General features: G+C 41.7%; 1 protein-coding gene across 8 annotated transcripts in view; it reads left to right on the forward strand.

Moving 5' to 3' along the window:
* Nucleotides 1-21962, forward strand: part of ATL2 (atlastin GTPase 2) — a 41178-nt gene that overhangs the window by 3895 nt on the left and 15321 nt on the right. For 7 of the 8 annotated variants that reach the window (XM_017726704.1, XM_017726706.1, XM_017726703.1 and 4 more), the window contains 2 exons: nt 16395-16672; nt 21263-21397. In XM_017726704.1, the coding sequence (XP_017582193.1) occupies nt 16395-16672; nt 21263-21397 (413 nt within the window). Of the gene's footprint in view, nt 1-16222; nt 16302-16394; nt 16673-21262; nt 21398-21962 lie in introns of those variants that run through there. The other variant, XM_017726708.1, reaches the window with a different exon arrangement.

The raw sequence follows: 21962 nt of genomic DNA on the forward strand, positions 1-21962 counted from the left end.
GTAGCCCGGAGGGCCCCGACTTTCCCGGGGCCGAGTTGGCTGGCGGAGGGGGCAGCCCCGGGCAGCTCGGGGAAGGAGGGGACTGAGCTGTGTCGGCCCGTCCCCCACATGGAGCTGGTGCGTTCCGCTGTCAGCGCTGCTCTTGCCTGTAATCTGTCCCCTGGTGGGGATGGGACATGGCTTTGGCTGGGTGTTCAGCCTCGGGTGTGCTGGAGTCTGCGCAGTGTGTTTTTTAAAGTGTGGGTATTCCTCAAGAACGGCTTAAAAGCTGGGTGCTCGTAGCAGTGTCTCTGCCGTACGCTTGGCGAGGGGGCACCTGGGACTTGTGAGGGTTGTACTGACTCGAGCTCTGAGTTGGATCATGTGAGGTTTTTAGCACTGCACTGGAACACTGAACTGTTTGGACATCTTTGTTGTGTAACTCTCACTTAATTTGGAAGCAGAACGATTGGACTGGGCGCAATTAAATAAAACCTATCAGATGCTGTGTGCCACGATTGGTTTCAATTGCTTGATTTGCAAGCCAGCTAGAGATAGGGAAATCTAGCTGCACTATAAACTGGGAGATATGGAGTGACAACTCACCTGGCTTGATTTACAGGGAGGAGAAGGCAGTGCTTCTGAGCATCAGGAAAAGTTTGAATGTGTTTGCCAGCACTGCAATTTGAATAATTTAAAAGAGCCCAGAGATTGAAACTGAGGCTATGATACTGCTTTACTGCTCAAGGACTGATTTCTCTCCCTCCCAGTGCTGCTCAGTTTTCTTTGATTTCAGTTTTCTGTGGTTTTTGCCACCGTGTCGTTTAGTAATCTCAAAGCATTAGATTAGTGCATCGTTTTCTCAAGGTCACAAAAGTGCCAGCACACCTGTAATAAGTGGCCTGTAATTAGCTGTGTCATCATTAGCAGTGGAAACATGCACATGTCACTCTTGGTTGCTTATGAACTTTAGTCACGGAACAACTTAGGTGATCGGGTCTGCATGTACAGCTATGGATGATCTGTGCAGAAGGGCTTTCTGTACAGTGAAATAAAGCAGAGTGATAGGTTGGAGTAGTTACAAGAGCAGCAGTGTAACAGGAGAGACCTGTAACTCCTCCTGTACCATTACTGAGTGTTGCTTAACAGCTGTTACGTTCTAGCTTACCCTAAAATCAATAATCGTGTTACAGCACCTGCTCAAATAATAGCAATAGCTCTTTGTTTTTTTGGTTGGAATTATTTTGGAAGCAGTGAGTGGAGTTGAGGAAGGCTGTATTCTTTCCTTTTCACGTTCACTTGCCTGCAACTTAAAAACATTTCTGAAATAGTTCTAGCACAGAACACTTTAACTTGAATTGTTGTAAAAGCATTGTTTTAAACATGACAGTCTGTCCTTGTTTAGGAGGCCAGGCAGCTCTTGTTCATGTTGGATGGACAGGAATGCTTGAGCCATGTCTTGCAAGAGTCCTGATACTTCTTAGGCACCTTGTGTCAACTGCAGTCCCTGTGGTTTGCTTAAATATCAGTGATTAATATTTGCTTACTGACTGTACTAATAAAGTAGCACTGACTGGAGTGAGGTACTATGATAGATGAGGGATTGTTTTCTCTTCCTGCCCTAATAATAACAGGGACACTACCTCATGCTGGCCAGCCTGGGTAGGAGCAGGTCTGTCAGGGGGAGAAGGGCTGGGGATTTTCCTCCAGTGTAATAGAAGAGCACTTATCTCCTGGTGGCAGTGTCACACCCGCCCCAACTTTGAGTTTACCTGGCTTCCAAACCAGATGTCATAAGCAGATGGAAATGCAGGTATCAATTCCATGTCCTTGTTGGGTTGGTAGTGAACCACCAGCACCAGCATGATCGCAGGCTTCACTTCAGCACTGTAATAAACGCAGTTTTAACTTTGTGCCTGTTGTTAGTAGATCGTTGTGCGTCTTATCACAGCCCATGGAAGTTTCAAGGGCATTCGTAAGGAAAACTACCAATATTCACTCAAATGTCACCTTGCATAAGTCAGGTTTGAAGTTGCTTCTGTTCTTACATTGTGGTTATGAACAGACCCCGTCCCTGGGATGATTTTTGATATTCATGGCAGTCTTTGAATGGGATGTTTTAAACTTTAAAATCAGGTGGAGTTGTTGCCTTGTTTTTTAATTTACTTAATTTCTTTTTCTACTGTTGCTGCATGCTGTGCCTACAATGTGATCTGCAAGCTTCCTGAGTGCATTTTTTCAACTTTTTGCTAAGGGCTGCATTTACTTCTTAAACTTACTATACCAGTTGTTAGTATTTTAGGTTTTGTCTTTAACCTCAACTATCTAAGGTGAACAAGGCATAAAAAATATTTTCCAAGTTTCTGCATAGGCAGATATGCTGTATTTGCCATTGGTCAACAACTGAAAAAATTCAGAAATACTTACATATGGTGGTTCTTTAGACTTTACTCTTGCTGAAGCATGACTGGGTTTCTTTTTTAAAAACATTTTCAGCAACCTGAACTTCCTGAGATGTCCTGGAGGAAAGATAGAAGTAGCTTTCCTTGTTTTTGGAAGGTTGTTCTTGATATGATACAAAGAATTGTTATCTCATCCTGTAGCTGATTTTAAGGTCACGGTGCTGTGTAGGGAGTTGATTTACGTGAATACACTTCTGAGGTTGGGATTTGTGTCTGAAAAACCAGAACAAGCAAATGAGCAAGTTTGAGATATATGTGAAAAGACTGCTCAGATTGATGTCTGCTGTTTCAGTTAGCTGCAAAGAAATGACTGATAAGAAATAAGTGATGTCTTTTAGGATAAGGATTATAATTAAGGCATTTTTAGGAGCAAATTAATGCATAATAGGAACTTGTGTTCTGCGAGCATTGGTAACTAACTTGCCTGACCTTTAGCTTCTGTTTATTTCTGAAATAATGTATTCTGTGTAGTGTTCATTTCCAGAGAAGTAAGATTTCATGTGTTTGTCAAGCTTTTTTGAAATGCTTTGACTATAAAAGTTGTAAGAACTTTTAAAGTTCCTTCCTTCAACTCCCCAAGCTGGAGGAAGGCATTTAAACTTGAAATTTGAACCACTGCCCGCTTAATCCTGGAGGTAAATCTGAGGAGTTTAGGTATTTGTCTTTTCCCCCACACTGCTATTTCTGATTTGGCTGACTGTATCTCCTGGGACTTGAAGGTAATGCTCATTGTTTTCTGTAGGTGTAGAGATGAGTTACTGGGAGATGTTCTCGGGTGTAAGTTAATGCTACCTGTTGGTGTTTAACTGGAGCTCTTGCTCTGCAGCAAAGCAAGGAGCTCACTGTCCCCCTTTGTGTTTGGGAGGGAGCCCACATCCCTGTTTTAGTGCCAGAATTGTCTCCACAGAATGTGTAAGCATGTGAACAACCTCGTAAAGTTATCTATTCAGTTTGGAATCTGTCACTGAGAATTCCGGCTGCTCCACGGGGTTGTCACTCCCTGAAGTAACAAGACTGGTTTATATCTCATTTTAGTGTGAGAATAGTAGATTTTTGTGCTAAGTGTGATCTTTGAAGCTAAATAAGTATCTCCTCTCATTAACTAAACAGGAAAAAAAAGAAAAGCTACGCTAATTTTATTATGCTTAGTAGCTGGCTTCTCTTTAAGGTTGGAAGAACTTAAAGTAGAATGTTTGCCACCAAAGATGGCGCTACTGAGCATCCAAGGCAATCCAGAAGTTACCTGAGTAAATGCAGGTAAGCTGGATATTAGAATTCCTGTTTGATGCCCATTTGATGAACTTACAAGCAGGACTAATAGGATATCAAGTATAAGGTGAAAGAGAAGTCCACTTGGGTCTTTGCAGAAATGATTTATGAAAGACCAGCTTCTTTTAAAAGAATGGCCCTGCTCTTATTTATTATGGAGGAATAGGTAGGAGATCTGGCAAAACTCTAAGACTGCATAAAGTGTCTTTTGGGGAAGGATTTTCTGTTCACAGCTTGGTTACTTGGCCTCCATTTACACCCTGTATGAGAGATATTCTGGTATGCTTTACTGGGAGGGGAGATGTCTCATGTAGTTATTTTTTTCTTGTCCTATATGTATTTTCAGCTTTGTTTTCAGTGCAGATGATGAGCAAATGGTGGTTGCATTTTCAGCCCTGTATATTGTTGATTTTTGTGTGGCAAGGTGGGGTTTGCTACTGCAGGTCATGGTCAGTTTCTCTTAAAGGAGTGGAATAGAAGCCGAAATGCTGAAGACTTGAACTGATAAGCTGTTGTACAGATTGTAGATGTAGAATGCAATTTCCAGTGAATTGATATTTGAGAGTAGAACTTAATTTACTCTTACGCAGTTGTTGCTCCAGTGCCATCAGAATCAGGTTCCAGTCTGTAGTTAGTGTCAAATTATAATGCATTTATTTTCCCACCATCACCTCAGAGATAAGCATGTTGAATTTACAAGTTCTTAGTGGTCTCAGTAAAATATTTGGAATGTCTTTTTGAGCAGTATGTTGGATAATGGTTCCAGGATAGCAAGGTGGAGTTTTTTTACTTGGATTGAAAATTACAGAAACTTGTTGGAGAACATGTGTCAACTGCTTTTACTGACGTGTTAGGACTGCTTTCCCTATGTTGTGTATACTTGGAAAAGTTGTTCTCACCTCTTATCTCCTCTAGCAGGGTGGTACTGCTGAGTGGAAGAATAAGTGCAGTTATTTTAGCTGTCTCTTTAAACACAGCCCTGTGATACTACTGCCTGCAAACTTGCTGTCTTGTTCCCCTCCCCTCCTCGACCTCTTCTGCATGAAAGAAAGGATCTTCTGGCTTTTACCTGTAGGTGTTCGTTTACCTTGGTCTGTGTGGTGTGATGTACTTGGGGAACTGTAAACTTTTGTGAAATAAAAAATTCAGTCTGTCTGTCAACCCATTGCCTAATAGGGAAATCATCACAGCCGTGATTTCAGGGGAGGAACAGTCACTTGAAGTATGTGAACTCCTAGGCATGGAGACAGAAGCTTGGCCTCCTTTAATGTATTGCTTAGACATAAAATAATAGTGAAAATGACTGCTGTAGAAAATGAGGTTAAGGTTCTTGATATAATCATTTTTCTTGAAGCAAGAAGCCATCTTGCTTTTAAGAGAATTAAGTTTCTTAAATACTTTGTAATCCTGAGCTAAGGAACTGTTTTTGTCAAGATTTTAAACATTGCCTTGAAGCTGCCCTCAAATCAGTTAACACTTGTCTTTCAGAGAGCAAAGTCTTAAGCTTGTCATTAGGATAGGAAGGAAATGCAGTTCAGATTTCTTAAAAGGAAGTCATACTGCTGGTATGTCAGACTTGTTAGCAAATAAATTGCTTGGAAAAGCGCAGTAAGTAATGATTTTGAGGGTTAGGACACAGAACTGGAGTATTTTCTAAAGCTAATAGTACTATAGAAAGGAACAGCTACTGAAGACCTACGTGTTACATGCTGAGATTTTTATTTTGAAACCTTTCAAAATAAAATACTGCTGGTACAAACATTAAGAAATGCAGCTTTTGCTTTTAAACTTTTAGAATTAATTTAATAAATTAATAAAATTAATTTTTTTAAATAGAAAGATGAACATGCTATCTACTGTGAACGTTTGGATAGCAAATGTGATTAAATGCTTGTAGAACCTTCAGATGCTATGAGAAATCCTGCTTGTTTGAGAAGACCCTTGAAATGCAATTTGGTGCTTTTGAAGAGGTTGGAAGTTGGCTTGTGAAAGACTGGATATTATTCTTAAGAGTCTTGTTCTAAGTACTTCGAGTTGCAGACATATCACTGTGTCATTAATCAAATATCAAACTGAGCTGTTCTTTAGTCTAATCTCTTGTTGACTTATTTCTGTGGCACATTAGGACTAGATTAAGCTTTTGTGAGCTTTGAAGAGGATCACACTGCTATCTTTCTCTGTTTCAGTTAATCTTCTAATCCTAGACTTCTCTCCCCAGTGTTTACTCTCTATACTGTAAGGAAAGATTTCATGGATCCACCAAATGAGGACATTAAATATGATCTACAGAGACTACACTGTTGGTTGGAGGGGAGTGCTAAAACAAACAGAGTTTGTAGAGTTGTCTTTCCCTCTTCCTTCTCCACCCAAGTGAAAGATGTGTATTAAAACATTGTGGTCTCAACATACGGTAGTCCTGCAGAAAAGCATTTCGATTATCCAGGTGTATATAGATGAGTTTGAGAACTTGATGTAAAGAGAAGTAGTAAGCAGCCCCCCCCTGTGTTTGTTCGTCAGGATGATAAGTGTGGCTTGCCTTAAATCTGGGGTTGCTGACTTCTTTCCTTTCAATTCTATACCTCTAGGCTTGACTGGCCAGCAGCCATCAAGGTACACATGACAATGGCATTTCCTGTCGCAAGAAAATGTGTTTAAAAATCAAAAATGCTCTGGTTGTTGAGACTTGTTTTGTAGCAGTGGCTGATCTTTCTGTGGTAAGAAGACTCTTGAATGATGTTAAAAGTCCTTAGGTAAGTGGGTAAGTCTTGAGCCCTTTGAGCATAGGAAGGTGCTTGTATGGAACTGAGCCACTGAAGTGTGTGTTATAATGTCCTTGGGACAACTTAAGTAGTGTTTTTGAAATCAATGTGTTTCTAGCCTCCTCTGTAGTAGGCGCAGCTCTTAGCAGGTGCAGTGTATTCAGTAGGTGTGTTCAAGGGAATACTCCTCTAGTGCAGGAAGGACTGTGCCGAGCTCGAGGTCTTCCCACCAGTTGCACATCCTGGCCTGCAAAATACTGACAGACTGAAAGCTGTGGTAACCTCCATTTGTAAGGGAAGGAAACCTTGTTCTTAAGTGAAGGTTAACAAATGTGTTGGCTATCCCAGCTAAAATCTGGACTTTCAGATAGAGACAAATCTTTGGCAACACACAGTCAGATCCCGTTACAGCCCAGTTGTCTACTCATCTTTGCAGTGTTATCACATATCACTAAGTCAGTTCCTACATGAATGTGCTTCTTAACTGTACTTGTGAGTTTTGGGATTCTGAAGAAATTTTCCAGCTGAACTAGGTTGTAGTCACAGAGCTGAACTTTTCTTTTGGCACCAGTGCCCAGTGAAGTAGTTTGTGCCTCCCCCTCAGTGGTGCTGGTGCAGCTGTTTCAGAGGCTGTAGAGTGCACAGAACATCACTTGGTGTTCAAGATAAGTTGGTGCTGGACCTGGGACAGCAGTGCCAGCACAGAGAGCAGCAGCCCTGGACTGTTGAACAGTACAGCTGAACTGTGCCCTGCAGAGGAGACTGCGTAGCTCTGCTGTTTGTTTGTCTTCAGTTCTAGTGCTTGTTGGATTCCTATTGGAGGTGATACAGTTTGTGGGAAACTGCTTGTATTGGATTGCTTTTTCTGCTGGTTTGGCTTCTTTAGCTGACTCTAAGCAGCATTGGATACATGGCAAAATTAGCAGGAAAGGCAGGGTGGTGCTGGATGGTGCTGGAAATGGGAAAGAGGGGGAGAGCCCCTGTGAGGGGGTGGTTAAGACTCAGCTGTGCTATTGAAACAGGCTTGAAGAGGCAACGGGGAGAGAGGAGGAGGCAGTTACTGGCACTGTCCTGTTGGCAGAGTTAATGTACTTTGAGCTGTTGCCTTAACAAGGGATTTGTGTGTAGCAGCAGCACTGATGCCTGGCAGAGACTCAGGAGTTGTGGCAGTAGGTGTGGGGCTTTGAAGTGTATGGACTTGGGTACTGTATCAATTATTATGGGTTAATTGCAGGAAAGGGATATGGCAGCCCAGGCCTGTTTCTCTGTGTGCTTAGCAGCAGGGACCCTGATAAAAACTATTTTTGTTGTAGCTATGTGAGAAAAATCTCTTCCTCCAGTGGAGATAAAGTGAACACATGCGAAATGTGATTTGTTTGGGTTTTTTTTGTTTCAATTCTCTTTGATTGTGCCTTGTGTGCAACTTTTTTCCTGTTTTGATTCACATTTTTGATCTGGGTGTTAATTGTGTTGACACATGGTGTGTTTCCCATGTTACACTTCCCTTTCATCTCGTGGGTGTCAGTGACCCCACCAGGTTAAGAACAATTAAGAAGGGAGAAGGAGAAGAAACTGACATACTCCCTGGAGTTGTCTGCAGGTAGTTACTGTATCAGTTTTGCAAACTGTGTGATCTAGAGAAGACAGTTTTTTTAAAGAGACCTACACTCTCTCTCTACTATCCTTTATTCTTTGAAATGAAATGTAGAATTCTGGAGTTCACTGCTGGAAGGCTTTCTTAGCTGCAGGAACTGAAAGAGAGATGGGAAGCTGAGTGTGAACTGAGCTTGGGCTAAAAGATCACTTTTGGTTGGAAGCTTCATCTAATTGTTAAGGTTGGAAAAGACCTCTAATATCAGAGTCCAACTGTTAGCCTGGTGCTGCCATGTTCACCACTAACAGCATGTCCCCAAGTGTCACATCCACTTGTTTTTTGAACGCTTCCAGGTATGCTGATTCCACCCCTTCCTGGGTCAGCCTGTTCCAATGCCTGACCACCCTTTCCATGAAGAAATGTTTCCTAATATCCAACCTAAACCTTCCCTGGCACCATTTGAGGCCATTTCTCATCTTGTCACTTGTTACCTGGGAGAAGAGACCACCCCCACCTCACTACAGCCTCCTTTCAGGGAGTTAGAGAGAATGCTAAGGTCACCCCGAGGCTCCTTTTCTCCAGGCTAAACTCCCGCAGCACCCTCAGCTGCTCCTCAGAAGAGATGTGCTGCAGGCCCTTCACCAGCACCTCAGTGTCTTTCTTTCAGTGCGGGGCTCAAAGCTGAACCCAGTACTTGAAGTGTGGCCTCACCAGTGCTACGTACAGGAGGTTGGTCACCACCCTCATCCTACGGGCCACACTATTGCTGGCATTCAGCTTGCTAGAAGCAAAAAAGAAAAGTTAAAGCATCTTTGGTTTACTGTGTTTCCTTAAACATCTTGGTGTTCCTGACTGGCAGCTTGTTTATCCTGGAAATGAGTATGAAACCCGACCCTTTGGCACACCTTCCTGTATAGCCAAAGGGAGCGCTCGCTTTGCTTTCTGCTGAGCTCCTCTGTGGCCATGGTGCAGATGCATCTCTGTAACTAAACCACTTCTGACTGGCAATCTAAAGACCAAACATGGGGTAATTGCAGTTGGCATCTCTCACTTTATTCTTTTTTCCCTATTCTCGCTCAAAATACCAATTTAGGTTAGCTGCTCACTGTTTAAATTACTGGCTGCTGACATGAGGGTACATACAAAGTACATAAAACGTAGTTCTGGCCTAAACCAATTAGAAAATACTGATTTCTTGAGTGAGCAACAGCCTTAAATAAAATCGCTCTGAAATACAAACAGAAGTCTGCCTGGTTTAAATGCGCGTGGCCTGCAAGGATCCAGTTAGCTTTCAGTGTTCATGAGGAGCTGTCACTTGCCATTTCCAGAGTTCATGGTGAACTGGGGCATTGTCAGATTTGGAGTGCTCTCGTTCCCATCCTCAGGAACCTGTGTGATGGGTAAGAAAGGAAAGAAAAGGTGAGCAAGAGGCCTTTTAGTGCTTTCATCTGCTCTTAGTGTTTTAATACAGCTTTCTTTGGGGGGGCTGGAAAAGTGCTGGTGAATCTTACTGTGGATAGAGATCCTGTTAGGTCCTTCAGTGAGTGTGCTATTAATAGCTGTGATTTTTGGGCAGAGGGGAAGAAAGAGGAGAAGCACGCTTTGCCACTATCCCTACCCTGCACGATTTTTCTTGTAGCTATGGAGAAACATCTTTCTTACCAAGTTCATAATGTGCTTTCTAAAAAGCAGTCCTTTTATATAATTTTTTTTTTTACTTACTGAGTTTGTACTGCTTCTGTCCGAGTCTCTGCTTATTTGCATTCTCTTACTTGTATTTGTTGAGAAGAGCTGAATTTGAGGGTTGACTTTTTTTGCTACATGTTTTCATTATATGAAGTTTCCCTCTCGTTTTTTGGTCCCCATAAATGGGGAACACCAAATGCCAGCTTATCAGTATTTTGTGTAGGGGAGAGCTGTCTGCTCCTGCGTGCATGCAGACCTTCAGCAGAGAAGCAATTTAAGGCACTTAGGAGTAGTGCTTCTGAGTTATCTAGGTCATCAGAATATCTTCTTTTTCCCCTTGCCTGGCAGAATTGTAGTTTCAGGTGCTTCTTGCTTCAGCTCACAGTTTATGTAACAGTTCTAGATGTGTGCCTGTAACATCCCATTACCCTGAAGAAACAGAGAGAGTTAAATGTGTCTTCCCCCTGTACCCTGCCCCTACTCCTCTGTCCAAACAAATCTTTGGAACTTAGCTCATCAGTCCTATTTATAGCTGAAATATTCGAAATATTTAATTATTTCTGGCCTTAAAATGAGCTACTTGGCACTATTTACTAGTCAGCAATAAGAAAGCAGCGATGCATTAAGGTCTGTGGCAGCCCCATGGCTTTCATGTGAGTTTATTGCATGGAGCAGGACTACTGGAAAAAGGGGAGGACAATTTTGTGGCTTAAATCTAGTGATTTTTTTTTTTTTTTTTCAGTAGATGTGTCCAAATAAGGTTTGAAGGTTAACATATTTTCTTTCTGTGCTCTGGAACTCACTTCACACATGCCTACACTTTCCTTCGTTCACTACACCAAAACAAGAAGCGTTTAGTTTGTCTCCTTTCTCTCGAAGGAAAATTTCCTACGTGAAGCACTGAGAGAATGCCTTACATTTAAATGCAGTGCAGCAAGTTTCCTCATGATAAATTATTTTAAGCTTTTGATTCAAGCCGTGAACTCCCTCAGGGTGTGGAGGTTGAACAAAATTTCAAGCAAGATGGCTTGATCTTAGTGTAGCTCGCTTCAGTTTGCTTTTCACCGTTCAGGTGATGGTGGGGGGAGCCTGTCAAGCATCTGCATTGTAATGTGAGCAGGGGATTTGAGCTGCTATTGTATGGAGGCAAGTGTGTGGTGCTGTAGAGCACCAGAAAAAAGAGTTCAGGGATGGTGAAAGCTGAAGTATCTAGGGGTACTGGAAGTCTCAATTTGAAGCTGACTTCTAGCAAGGTGCAAACAAGATATTAAGACTACCAGCTAGAAGATGTACAGCTTTATACTCTTCAAACTCCTTGTGATAGAGCAAATGGAAGTACTGATGAGGGACAGCTACACTAATGAAAGTGACTTCAAACTAAAAAGCAAATGGGATTTAAGTTTATTTTAATGTTGTTCTGCATTTGTGGGCAGTTGTTTGTGTTCAACTCACTGTCCATAGAAGCAGTTACTAATTGTGATTCAGTGCTTGTTGATCAAAAGTCTGTACTGTTTCTAAAACCAGCTGAATTTGATAATTAGTATGTGCCTTTTCTTTTTCTTGAAAGAATGTGGATAATATGTTTAAAGATCTCAAGCTGTATTTAGGTTGAAACTTAAAGGCAAGTGTGTTAGTACTTTCAATTAATGTGCTTAAAGGGAAGAACTTGCATTTAAAGCAGGCTGTCTCTTATTTTCATGGCATGCAGGTGTCTGAGTGTTTTCACTCCTGTGTTCTTACACTGCAGGACAAGTAGGTCATCAGCTGCTGGCTGTGTACTTAGGGGAACCAGGCTTTTCATTCTACCTCATGTTTTAAGAAATGGCTTATTTAGTTGGGTTTGTTCAGTTGAAATACTGTCTGCATACACAGGAAGCTACTGTTCTCAAAATCTGGCTTAGTATTTCAACAAATGGTGCTTGTTCTGGATACTTAACTGGTGAGAATAAATAGCAGACCTGCTGTAGTTGTTACTGAGTGGAGTGAGGAGTTTATAGGGAAAGTGAGTGGTAGTATCTTCTCTTGGCTATATTTGCTCCCATTCAAATCTGTCTGCTTCTGTGTCTTGCTGTACAACGTTGCTTCTCTTGTGTCTCCCAGCCTGTTTGACCTGGGTTAGGAAGGGATTGTGTCAGTCAGAACCATGCATTACCCAACAGGTTCGAATGGAATAATTCAGGTTGGAAGAAGCCAAAATGACGTAGGGAGTGATTGGTGAACAGCCACAGTAATAGATTTGAATGGATGGCAGACTTCAGGGACAAGTCCAGCTGATGATCTTTTTGCATCATCTCCCGACAGAGCAGCAGACCTGACCTTAGTCTGGAGTCTGTTATTTCAGTACTACAGAAACTTCAAAGGTCAGATGAACAACTTGAAAAAAGAAAAATACAGCTGTGACCTTCTGGGCAGCACTGTGCTACAAGTTCTAGTGCCATATGGCTTGACAGATGAGAATTCTTCTGTATGTACTAAAAGCCTGAGGTTCAGATCTTCTGTGCACATGGGAATTTCCAACTGCATAGTGATCAACCCCATGAGTGAGTTGGATGAATCTACCAGCCTGTCTGTAATACTGTGGCAGGAGGCAGCATTGCCTCTCTGCTCTGTATGCAGAACATGGAACATTGTGCTAAAACAACCACCCCCTGTGTGAATGTATTGGGATGGATGTGCTGGGTTGGTAACTCCATTACAGGGGTGGAACTGGGCTTAGCAAAGTGTTAAAATGCCCTCTAAAAACCAAACAAAACCCTCAAACCAACAAAAGTCTGTTGTTTTGGTTGCCTCTGTAGCAGTACCAAAATGTACTGTCATGGAGACCTGTATAGCGGTGCTGCCATGAGCTTTGCAAGTCCAAGGTACTGTCTAGTTGGCTAGGAAGACTTAAGTGTAGAAGTGGTCATTCTGTGAATGCCACCTCTTCTAAAGTTAGTACTCATCTCTTATATTTGACTTGCTGGGACTGGACTATTGCAAGAACCTAGAGCAGTCTGTGGGCTTTAGAACAAATCAGCTTAAATTCTGAGTTTTAAGTAGTACACTGTGACCGTGCTGGGGCAGGCGAGGAGTGGGGGGCAGCCAAGGGACAGGGCTTTGAGTTCTGAATTGCATAAACTTCTGGCCTGATTTGACCTGACAGTGCTGTCAGCATGTTTACTTTATGAACTATTTTGAGAATTTTTGCAGTGCTTTTGCAGAAAACTGGACTGTGAAAGGGGGTGCTTCTTGTTCTGACCTTTGTTTCCAGAGGCTGCACTGAAAGTAATTCTTGGAAGTGGAATGTGATCTTTCTGCCCATGATACTGAAGCCTTCTAGAAAGACTTCTTAAGTACTCCAGTGCTGCCTGAGACAGTGACTAGCCAGAGTGACAGGGTGAGCAGCCAGAAGGCAGGGTAAAGGATCAAAAAAGGGTGTGACATCTGCCTAGGACACCTGACAGGGTGGCATATGCTGATTATGCTGCTGGGATGAGCTGTAGCACTTGTTCTATAGTTCACATGCTTGGCTTGTGCAATGTCTGTCCTGGTAACTGCTAACTAGTTCAAAATCTGGAAAGGAGGGGTGTTCTCTGCCCGTTGAGCATGAAGTTATCAAACCAGCTCTTCTGGATGGATCAAGTTGCTTTCACAGTTGTCAGCACTGTAGTTCTCCACCCTCTAAAGTGCTTGATTGAAGGCCATGATGGTCTTTTCTGTAGGTAGGTTGGGAACTTTCAGATACATTAGGCTGCCTGGTCAAAAAAAAAAAAAAAGCCAACAAACCAACTTGACCCAAACCAAGGCCAACAAACCAACTTGATGCTCTGTACTTGACTTTCCAATTTCTGCTGATAAGTGAAATCTAATAGGAGTTGAGTAGGGTCTGGGATGAATCTTCTCTCCTGTTCCCTCTGAGCTAATGAGCTTCAGTGGTGCAGAATGCTGTTAACAAGATGTGAGCTTTTAATGGGCATGTTGTGTGTAAGCTCTTGATAGTACTATCTCCTTGTGATAGGGAGAATCTACTTGTTTATGAATAACTAATGATAAAGGACCATTCCACTTGTTTGTTTGGAAATGTCCTTGGCCTGAAGAGGCTTTGGGTGGCTGTGCTCTGCACTGGCAAAAGGTTGCTGCTACAGCTTGAGGTCTTTGAGCTCTGACAAGTTTTAATGACTTCCAGGTAGGACAGGATGGTTAATGTCAGGCTCCAAGTGAATGAAGAGAGTTGCAGGTGTGGCTTCCAAACCATTTTTCAGTCTGCCCTTGTTTAGAAACCTAACCCCTTACTGCAGCTGAAGTGAGGTGTGCATTTAAATAAAAGAATATGAGGCTGTTCGAAGTAACCACGTTACACTTGTTACTACGGACATACCTTGAAAGGGTGGCTTTGAAACATTGTGTGAATGTGTTTGCTAAAACACAGGTGCCTCTTCTTGGGACTATCTGACTTTAATGCTTTTATCAATAGAATTATTCCCTTTATGTTTCTAGGCTGTGATGCTGCAGGCTTTTTTCTGACTGTCAGAATCTTCATCCCTTCGTACCTGGGTTATCCTCCCAAATTTTCTGACCTACGAAGGATCCTTCCTATATGGGGCAAAGCCTGTTTAGAAACTGTTTCAAAAAAGAGGGCTTGTGTAGTATCTGGGAATACAAAAGCTTTAGGCCAAAGGTGAGAGACTTTCCTCTGAAGTGGTGAGCAGTATTGTGTCAATGTAGTTTGTATAGTTTGGTGTCCTGTTGACAGATTTTCTTCTAAAAGTTACTCCTTCCAGTTGTCAGGCCTGCTAGTATAATCAATTTTTTAGCCTGCTTGGTTAATCACTGTGAGTTAGGGTGATGCTGGGGAGTGTTTTGCACACCCACTTGGATAATGCTGGCGTTTAGTTCTAGCTGCTTAGGATTTAAGTGCTCAAGTGTACTTCCCGTTCGAACCAAGTACCATGCCAGCTTAATATATTCAAACTAATTTTTTTTAAGATTTAGTGCCATTGGTTTTTGGGACAGCACAAGATTTGATGCTTGGAAATGGAAACATCCTCTGTCATTTTGCAATTAAAAGTGTTGTCAGAGCTGGATAAGGGGATGGTTGCTGGTGAAACTTCAGGGTCACCATGTTACCAGTTTTTCAAATTCATTGTAATTTCAGGGTCTCATTACATCCACAAAACCGAGTGCTTTGGAGCCCTGTTCGTAAGTCTTTTGCTGAGAATGGTGTCTTGCATGCAAAGTCTATCAGGAATGACTTGGCAGGTCCTGTGTGCATTGGCAGGTTCTCTGCTATGAATGAATGAAACTGTGTTCCGTGGTGCCTCATGGGCGCATCCTGCAGGAGAACACTTCCTGTGGGCTGCTGCTACAGGAAACGTCTCTTCGAGCAATACATCAAAGGACTGGGGGTGGCTGCTGCCTTGTCTTGGAAATGCAGGCATGACTAGAAGGACAGCGTACTGAAAATCATATGTGATAATCCCAGATAAGTCACTGGTAGGAAGGTGCCTTGATCAGGTTTGTGCACATAGGGTTGCAATAGAATATAGCAAAATGCAAATATGGAGTAGGAGGCAATTCTGTAAGCACAAAGCAGCTTACCAGATGTTTGTCAGGAAAAGTGGAATTGGGAATGATAGAGTTGATTTCTGCTGTGGGATAAACTTCAGTGTTGTGGTGCCTGAACAAGAGAGGAGACTTCATCTTGGATAGGTTAGTTTGGTTTTCTTTTAGGCCTCTAATCCAATTAACTTCTGAATTCCAGAAGTCAGGAAAATAGGGTATTGATGCTATTACAGTGTGTATCTGAAGGGCTGTGTTACCTTATCATTCATTAGTAACTTTAATCTGAATTATAGCTTTTTCAGCTACTATTTTAATCTGAAAGGGTATTGAATCTTAAATTGTGTATAAAATAGTCTCTTAACTGTTTTTAAAGACTGGATACTTACTGTTACTAAATCTTGCTTAGTAGTGCATTGTAGGAAGAATATGAAGCCAGAAACTACTTCAGTGGTTTTTTGTTTTCTTATCCCAGAAATGTTAGGGCATGCACATGCTAAGGGTTTTTATCTTCTTGCAGACAGGGAATAGGTGCTCTAAAGTCTGTGCTGTATTGAGACTTGAAACAGTGTTGGAACTGGAGAGGAGCTTATTCATTGGATGTCTTTTATCCTGGGCTTCCATACTAGATCTGTGGTCTTGCTTGTACCTGTTGGCAAGCAAAACTGACAGAAAACATTCATTTCCCCTGGGCCCCTTACAACAGTACAAGAAGGTGGCGATATAAAAATGCCCTTTTTTGGTCCTCTTTGGAGCTTGTTTTAAACTACTCATTTTTTTCCAGATAAAAGGCCCTTGGTTTTTTTTTTTTTTTTTTTTTTTTTAGGATTTACTTAAGATGCCTTTAAAAGGGGATTTGAAGCTGAAAATCAGGGCTGGGGCTTTTTTTTTGTGATTCCTTAATACATAGAGAAGACCTGAAATATAGGCTAGCCACAAAGCTGATGAAAATGGACAGGAAACTACTGTCGATCTCTTTGCATTCCCAAGAACATCACCCTTGCTGCTGGAAATGTAAGCCCAGCTCAAGGCTTTACTTCAAAAAAAAAAAGTGTTTCTTGCCCTAAGCTCTGACTTACCAATGTGTTCTCATCTGTCAATTTACAGGTAAGCTTTATGAAGAAGAAGAGGACGATGCCCTGCCAGACTCAGATGCCCTGCCGGACTCAGATGATGAGGTGGAGCTGGATAAGCCGCGCCCCATACAGATTGTCCTTGCTCATGAAGATGACCATAACTTTGAATTAGATGAAGCAGCATTGGAAAAAATCTTGCTTCAGGAACATATTAAAGATCTTAACATAGTAGTTGTGTCTGTAGCAGGAGCTTTCCGCAAAGGAAAATCTTTTCTGCTGGACTTCATGCTTAGATACATGTATAACAGGGTGAGTAATTTGGAGTTTTCCTGCAGGAGAAAAGTACTTTGGTATTTTAGTCATTTCCCTTTGTGTTTGTTAATTTGAGCATAAATATAGCAGGTCAGAATTTTCTTATCTATCAGGGGAGGGGAAGTCAGCTGCTCTACGCTGTGAAGAAGGGTATTTAAGTGACAGTTTTTCAATGTACCTTTTCTTGCAGTTATCAAGGGAATTTATTGGTGTCCCAGTGTAAGTGGACACAAGAAGAACTTGAATGAGGGAGTATAATGGCCTTCTAGTTGAGCTTTGGGCGAGGGCTTTTCCAGGTGGTGACTTAGAGGAACATTGCTTTGACTTTATCTCCTGAAATCATATTATGGTGCTCACTTGCTCATTGTTGCAAAAATAAGTCTTACCAGATAGCTGTTGGAGGGCTAAATCTGCTTAAATATGATGTATGGCAAAAAGGAGAAAGTTTCCTGTTTGCTGTTTGGAATGCATTTCTGAATGCAGTCTAGGAACTCTTAAAATCCTTTAAAGTTATAGATTGATTAATGCCTGATCCAAAATTTAATTTCTTCTTTTAGTTTGTAGCTTTTGGCTAGCATTGTCTTGTGACGATTACACTTTGAACCCTTGGCTTATATGGAGAAGGTGGAGTAGGGTCTTCTGTGAACATACCCATCTGCCTGTCACAGGTTGTGGGGTGTTTCTTTTAGTCTGCATTGTGAATAGTGACAGGTCAGTGTTTTGTTGCTCTTTGAAGCTCTTAGAAACCCAGAACGGATTCCTTTTTTGGTCACTGTTCTTTGGCGCTAATTTGTGCTAGCTGGCTTGAGGGAAAATCAAAATTAACCCTGCAGTTACAGGAAATATGGGAGTACTGCAGAAAAGTTGCTGATAGTTGGCAAATGAAGACTTCCTTCTCTCAATCCCAGTAGGGCCTGCTCTTGACGACTTCTCCCTCATTTACCAAGAGCTCTGGAAGAAAGACCCTGAGGATAGAGTAGGAGGAATACAGAATAGCAAGCTGGTACTCCTAACTTCTTGAGACTCTTAACCTAGGGAGGAAAAACATTTCATTTGATACAGATGTTCTGTGGGTGGCCTGTGTGTGTGTAAGCCCTCTCTAGTGTCCTGTCTGTTCAGAATTAACCAAACAACAAAACCCCCACCGATCCCTGCAAACAAAGAAAAATACAAACTCCTAAGTACAGTGATCTGAGCAAGATGCTGGGCTGGGTAGACGTAGTACAAGTTCTTTTTGAAAACAGAAGGGCTGGGCTTTAAACAAATACTCTTAATTTTCAGATTGTGAAATAAAACAAATGTTCATAAAGCAAAACAGATTGAAATGCTGTTTCAGCCTTGTGTATCAGGCCTCTCTGTTTCCTTTATTGTGCAGTCACTTTTCTCAGTTTTCAAAAATATCCTTCAAAATAATGTTTGTTTCTCTTGAACTGAAGATAAAAGCAAGCTTGGCTATCTGCTCTAACAACTGTTTCTTACCAAGAGCAGAGAGGTCTTTCTGTCCACGTGCTGCTTCTGGCCAGGCATTTCCATTCTGAAGCTATAGTGCTTGCAGACCCTTAGATGAGCTGATCCAAGTCACTGATGCATCAGAAGACACTGTACTTTGCTGAATTGTTTTTCTGCCAGCTCAGTGACGTAAATTGGCTTAGGGAAGGAGTTTGACAAGCATCAGAACTGCTGCAAACTGATTGATGGGAACTGGGGGTGATGGAGGATAAATGCAACGCCTCCTCTTTGGAGCGCTCTTAAGTTGTGTGAAGTCAAATGATATCCTCTGCTTATCCAAATTTAGTACAGGAGAAGAGATCTTGGTATAGTTTCATAGTACTTAGTCTGAGCCCTCCATCTTTAGTCAGGCTCAATTACAAGTCTGTATTTTCTGTGAACTAAATTTTGCACAGAATCCTAAAGCAACTGCATTCACTTCATGTGCCAATCAAACAATTTTAGGATGCCCTTTTATGGGGACATTAACATGCGAAAAATAATAAAAAACTTGCCAAAAAACTTCAGAATCTCATTTTCTTGTTTTAAACTGTGGGAAGGAGGTCATGTGAAAAGTTGCCATTGTAAAATAAAAATCTCACTGGTGTCAGCTAAAGTCACAGGTAGGATTTTGGCATGGCAGAGGTTGATCACTGACTTCAGGGAGGTGGACATCTTGTTTCAAGCACTGATTGTTAGTGTTATGATTGCTCTTTTGAAATTGAACAGCAGCAGTTGTGTACTCAGCAAGCTGCTGCAAGGATCCTGTGTTCTTAAGCCTTAGAGTTGGATGGAGCTGTATCTAAATCTACCTGTAAGTGTAGATTTAGAAGTTTATTTTTTTATGGGGGTGTCACCTTCTTATCCTGAATTAATCTTCAAGGCATACTGGGTATTAATGCACTAGGCAAATAAAGCTGCATGGGGCTTTTCCATAGTGTGAAGTAAATCTACAGAAATTACCCTTTAGTTGACTGAGATAAAACTGTAGAGCAACTTCTAGCTTGATTTCATGTAGGAGCCTTTTTTTCTTCCTCCCATCTCCTGAATATCTTTCAAGCCAACTTGATGGATGGAGACTTAAAATACAGAACTTTAGCTAAGGAAAGATGTAGGTAATAAGCTAGGAGTGCTTTAAACTGATGCAGAGGTCAGTCAGAGGCAGGCTTAAGTACATCCATAAGATGAAGCAAGTTCAGGTGAAGTTGTGCCTGTTAAAATACCAAAGTATTACTGTGATATGAATCACGTGTGAAATCAAATGAAGTCATATCTAGTGCTCATTGAGGGACTTGTCAAACTGTTTGTGTAGTTGTGGTCTGATTTGCTACAAATAGGAATAATGTCTGGACCAAAATGGGAAAAAGTATTCTTGTATAAGAGAAAAATGGAACCTACTGAATAACAGTACAGATTCCTTTTGAAAAGTAAAAAGCTGCAGTCCGTTGACATGAACGTATGAAATATGATTCAGCATTGCCAAACTGTGTCCTGGAGTGTAGCGCAGCACAAAGCAAGCTCGGAGCTTGCATTTGTAGAGTGGTCTGTGGAAGCATAAGCATCTTCTGGGATAAAAAAACTACAGGGAAAAGCTGTTCAGGGTTTGCTTAGGGTCTCTGGTACATGTGCCTATCAAAATAAACAAAAGGAAAAAAGAAACCAATCAACCAAACCCACACAACTTACCTGTAGAACTCTTCACTTGTGTACCTGTGTTCATTTTCTGAATTTTTATCTGCTCATCTCACCTTTGTCTGATCCAAGCAGCAGAGTTGAGTAGAGCACTGTTAGCATTTGGGAGAATGCTGGTGCAGAATTTCTGGATTGCCTGCATGCTCCTAGGCATGAGGAAAGTGTGCAAGTTTTTTTCCCCATCCCCATTTAGAAATAAGCAGTTTCACTTAGTGTTTCAAGTATTTTTATTCTGTTCAGTCCCTGGGTACTCATGCTGTGGTCTGAAACGTGAAGAAGTGTCTTGAGCTGTTATCTGAAAACTGCCAGTGTGGAGACAGCGAGGTAGAGTCCAGAGCTAGTGAACTGAGAAATCCTTTGACCTTCCCAGTGGACTCTTCCTGGCTGGTAATCTACTCTGGAGACTTCAAGGCAAATTCATTAAATATCTTTTTTGCCTGCTTGCTGTGTTCTAGCCTGTGAAAGAAAAGTTTATATACACTGAAATCCTACATGAAAGAAGTGGCAGGCAGACTACAGTTTAGCTGATGAGGGAGCTACAGAAAAACCTACCACAGTGAAGCTTCCTTGGGGTGCCTGCTCATCGTCCTTAGTTGCCCAGTACATGAACTACATTTCTGGGTTAGATGTGCTCATATAATGGCTGGATTCTTGTGTGTGAGCTGCTGCTCTGTGTTGCCTGTCTTTGAAGACCTCATTACAATTCCATCAGCCAGGAATGTTAGCTGCCAACTGTACTCGATAGCTTCTCACAAATTGGGCAATGTCCCAGCAAAACTTTATTATGGGTGGGTTGATTGACATATATCAGACTCTTAACCTGACCTGTTCTCTGTAACTGGCAAGTATAGATTGTAAAACTTCTGGTACTTGCCTATTCTCTGTGGCTTCTGCAAGGTGGCATTGGGAGTCTTGTGCTGGCTTCTGTTAGTTAGTGCAGGGACTCAAATGCTTAGCTAGATGTTAGTGAGGGGGGAAGGGAGAGGATTAAGTTAAGATCAGGAGTTTTGTGCCTTGCAAAGGTTTAGGTGTTCCTGAGTTAAAATATCTGCTGTTGTGTTTGAGTTGAGTTTTCTCAACTGTGAGAAAAGAGCCTGAGTGCTGAGTGGAACTGGACAAAACTGTGCTGTTCTCAATAGCACTGTGTGCTTGAGACTCAAAAACTGTGCACATTTACTCTTCGGCGACTGAAAAGTTGTGCAGCCACTGAAATGCAGTGGTGTTGCTTTGTGGATGATCTTGAAACACAGCAGAGTAGCATTGTGTTTTAAATATTTTGTGTAGTGTTGTCAGCTGGCTCTGAGGAAAATGTAATAACAGTGTGGAAGTCTGCTAAGACATAACGTGTTAAAAAAAAAAAAGGCATTCCTCCTTGGTTTTACATAAGTTTTTCCTTTTGTTTTGTAGACTTCTCCTTGCTGGATAGGTGGAAACACTGAGCCATTGACCGGGTTTACATGGAGAGGTGGATGTGAACGGGAAACAACTGGCATTCAGATTTGGAGTGAAGTGTTTGTAATTGATAAACCTAATGGAACAAAGGTGAGCGCTTGGCTTCCCTTCATTTACTCAAGATCTCTCTCGGAGGTGGTGTGGGTTTTTTGATTTGGTTTGTTTTTGTGGTGGTGGGGTTTTTAGTTGAATTTTTTTTTTTTTTTTTAAACAAAACAGAGAGGCTGTGGATGCCCCATCCTGGGAGGTGTTCCTGTTCAAGTTCAGTGGGGATCTGAGCAACCTGGTCTAGTGGAAAGTGTCCCTGACTATGGGAACAAGATGATCTTCAGAGATCCCTTTCAGCCTAATCAGTTTTTATGACTCTGAAACTTAAATAGGTGTATGTAAGGACTTCTGCCTCTGTGTACACCTTTAATGTCATGGGTTTCATGGTGGCACTTGGAACATCAGTTGCTTTCCTTTGCACTGAGTAGCTGTGTAACATATGTGGAAGCTGTGTATCAGTATAGGGATGGAGATTGATTCTTACAAACCAGCAGAAAAATTCAACAATAGTCTCATTTTGAGAGTACTTTGTTTTGGCAAAGTCTACCCTGTCCGGGCTGATGGGTGGGTTATCCTGGGAATGTTGTAAAACTGTAATGGCTATAAA

Source organism: Corvus brachyrhynchos, unplaced genomic scaffold (genome assembly GCF_000691975.1).
Source record: "Corvus brachyrhynchos isolate BGI_N302 unplaced genomic scaffold, ASM69197v1 scaffold312, whole genome shotgun sequence".
Lineage (NCBI taxonomy): Eukaryota > Metazoa > Chordata > Aves > Passeriformes > Corvidae > Corvus > Corvus brachyrhynchos.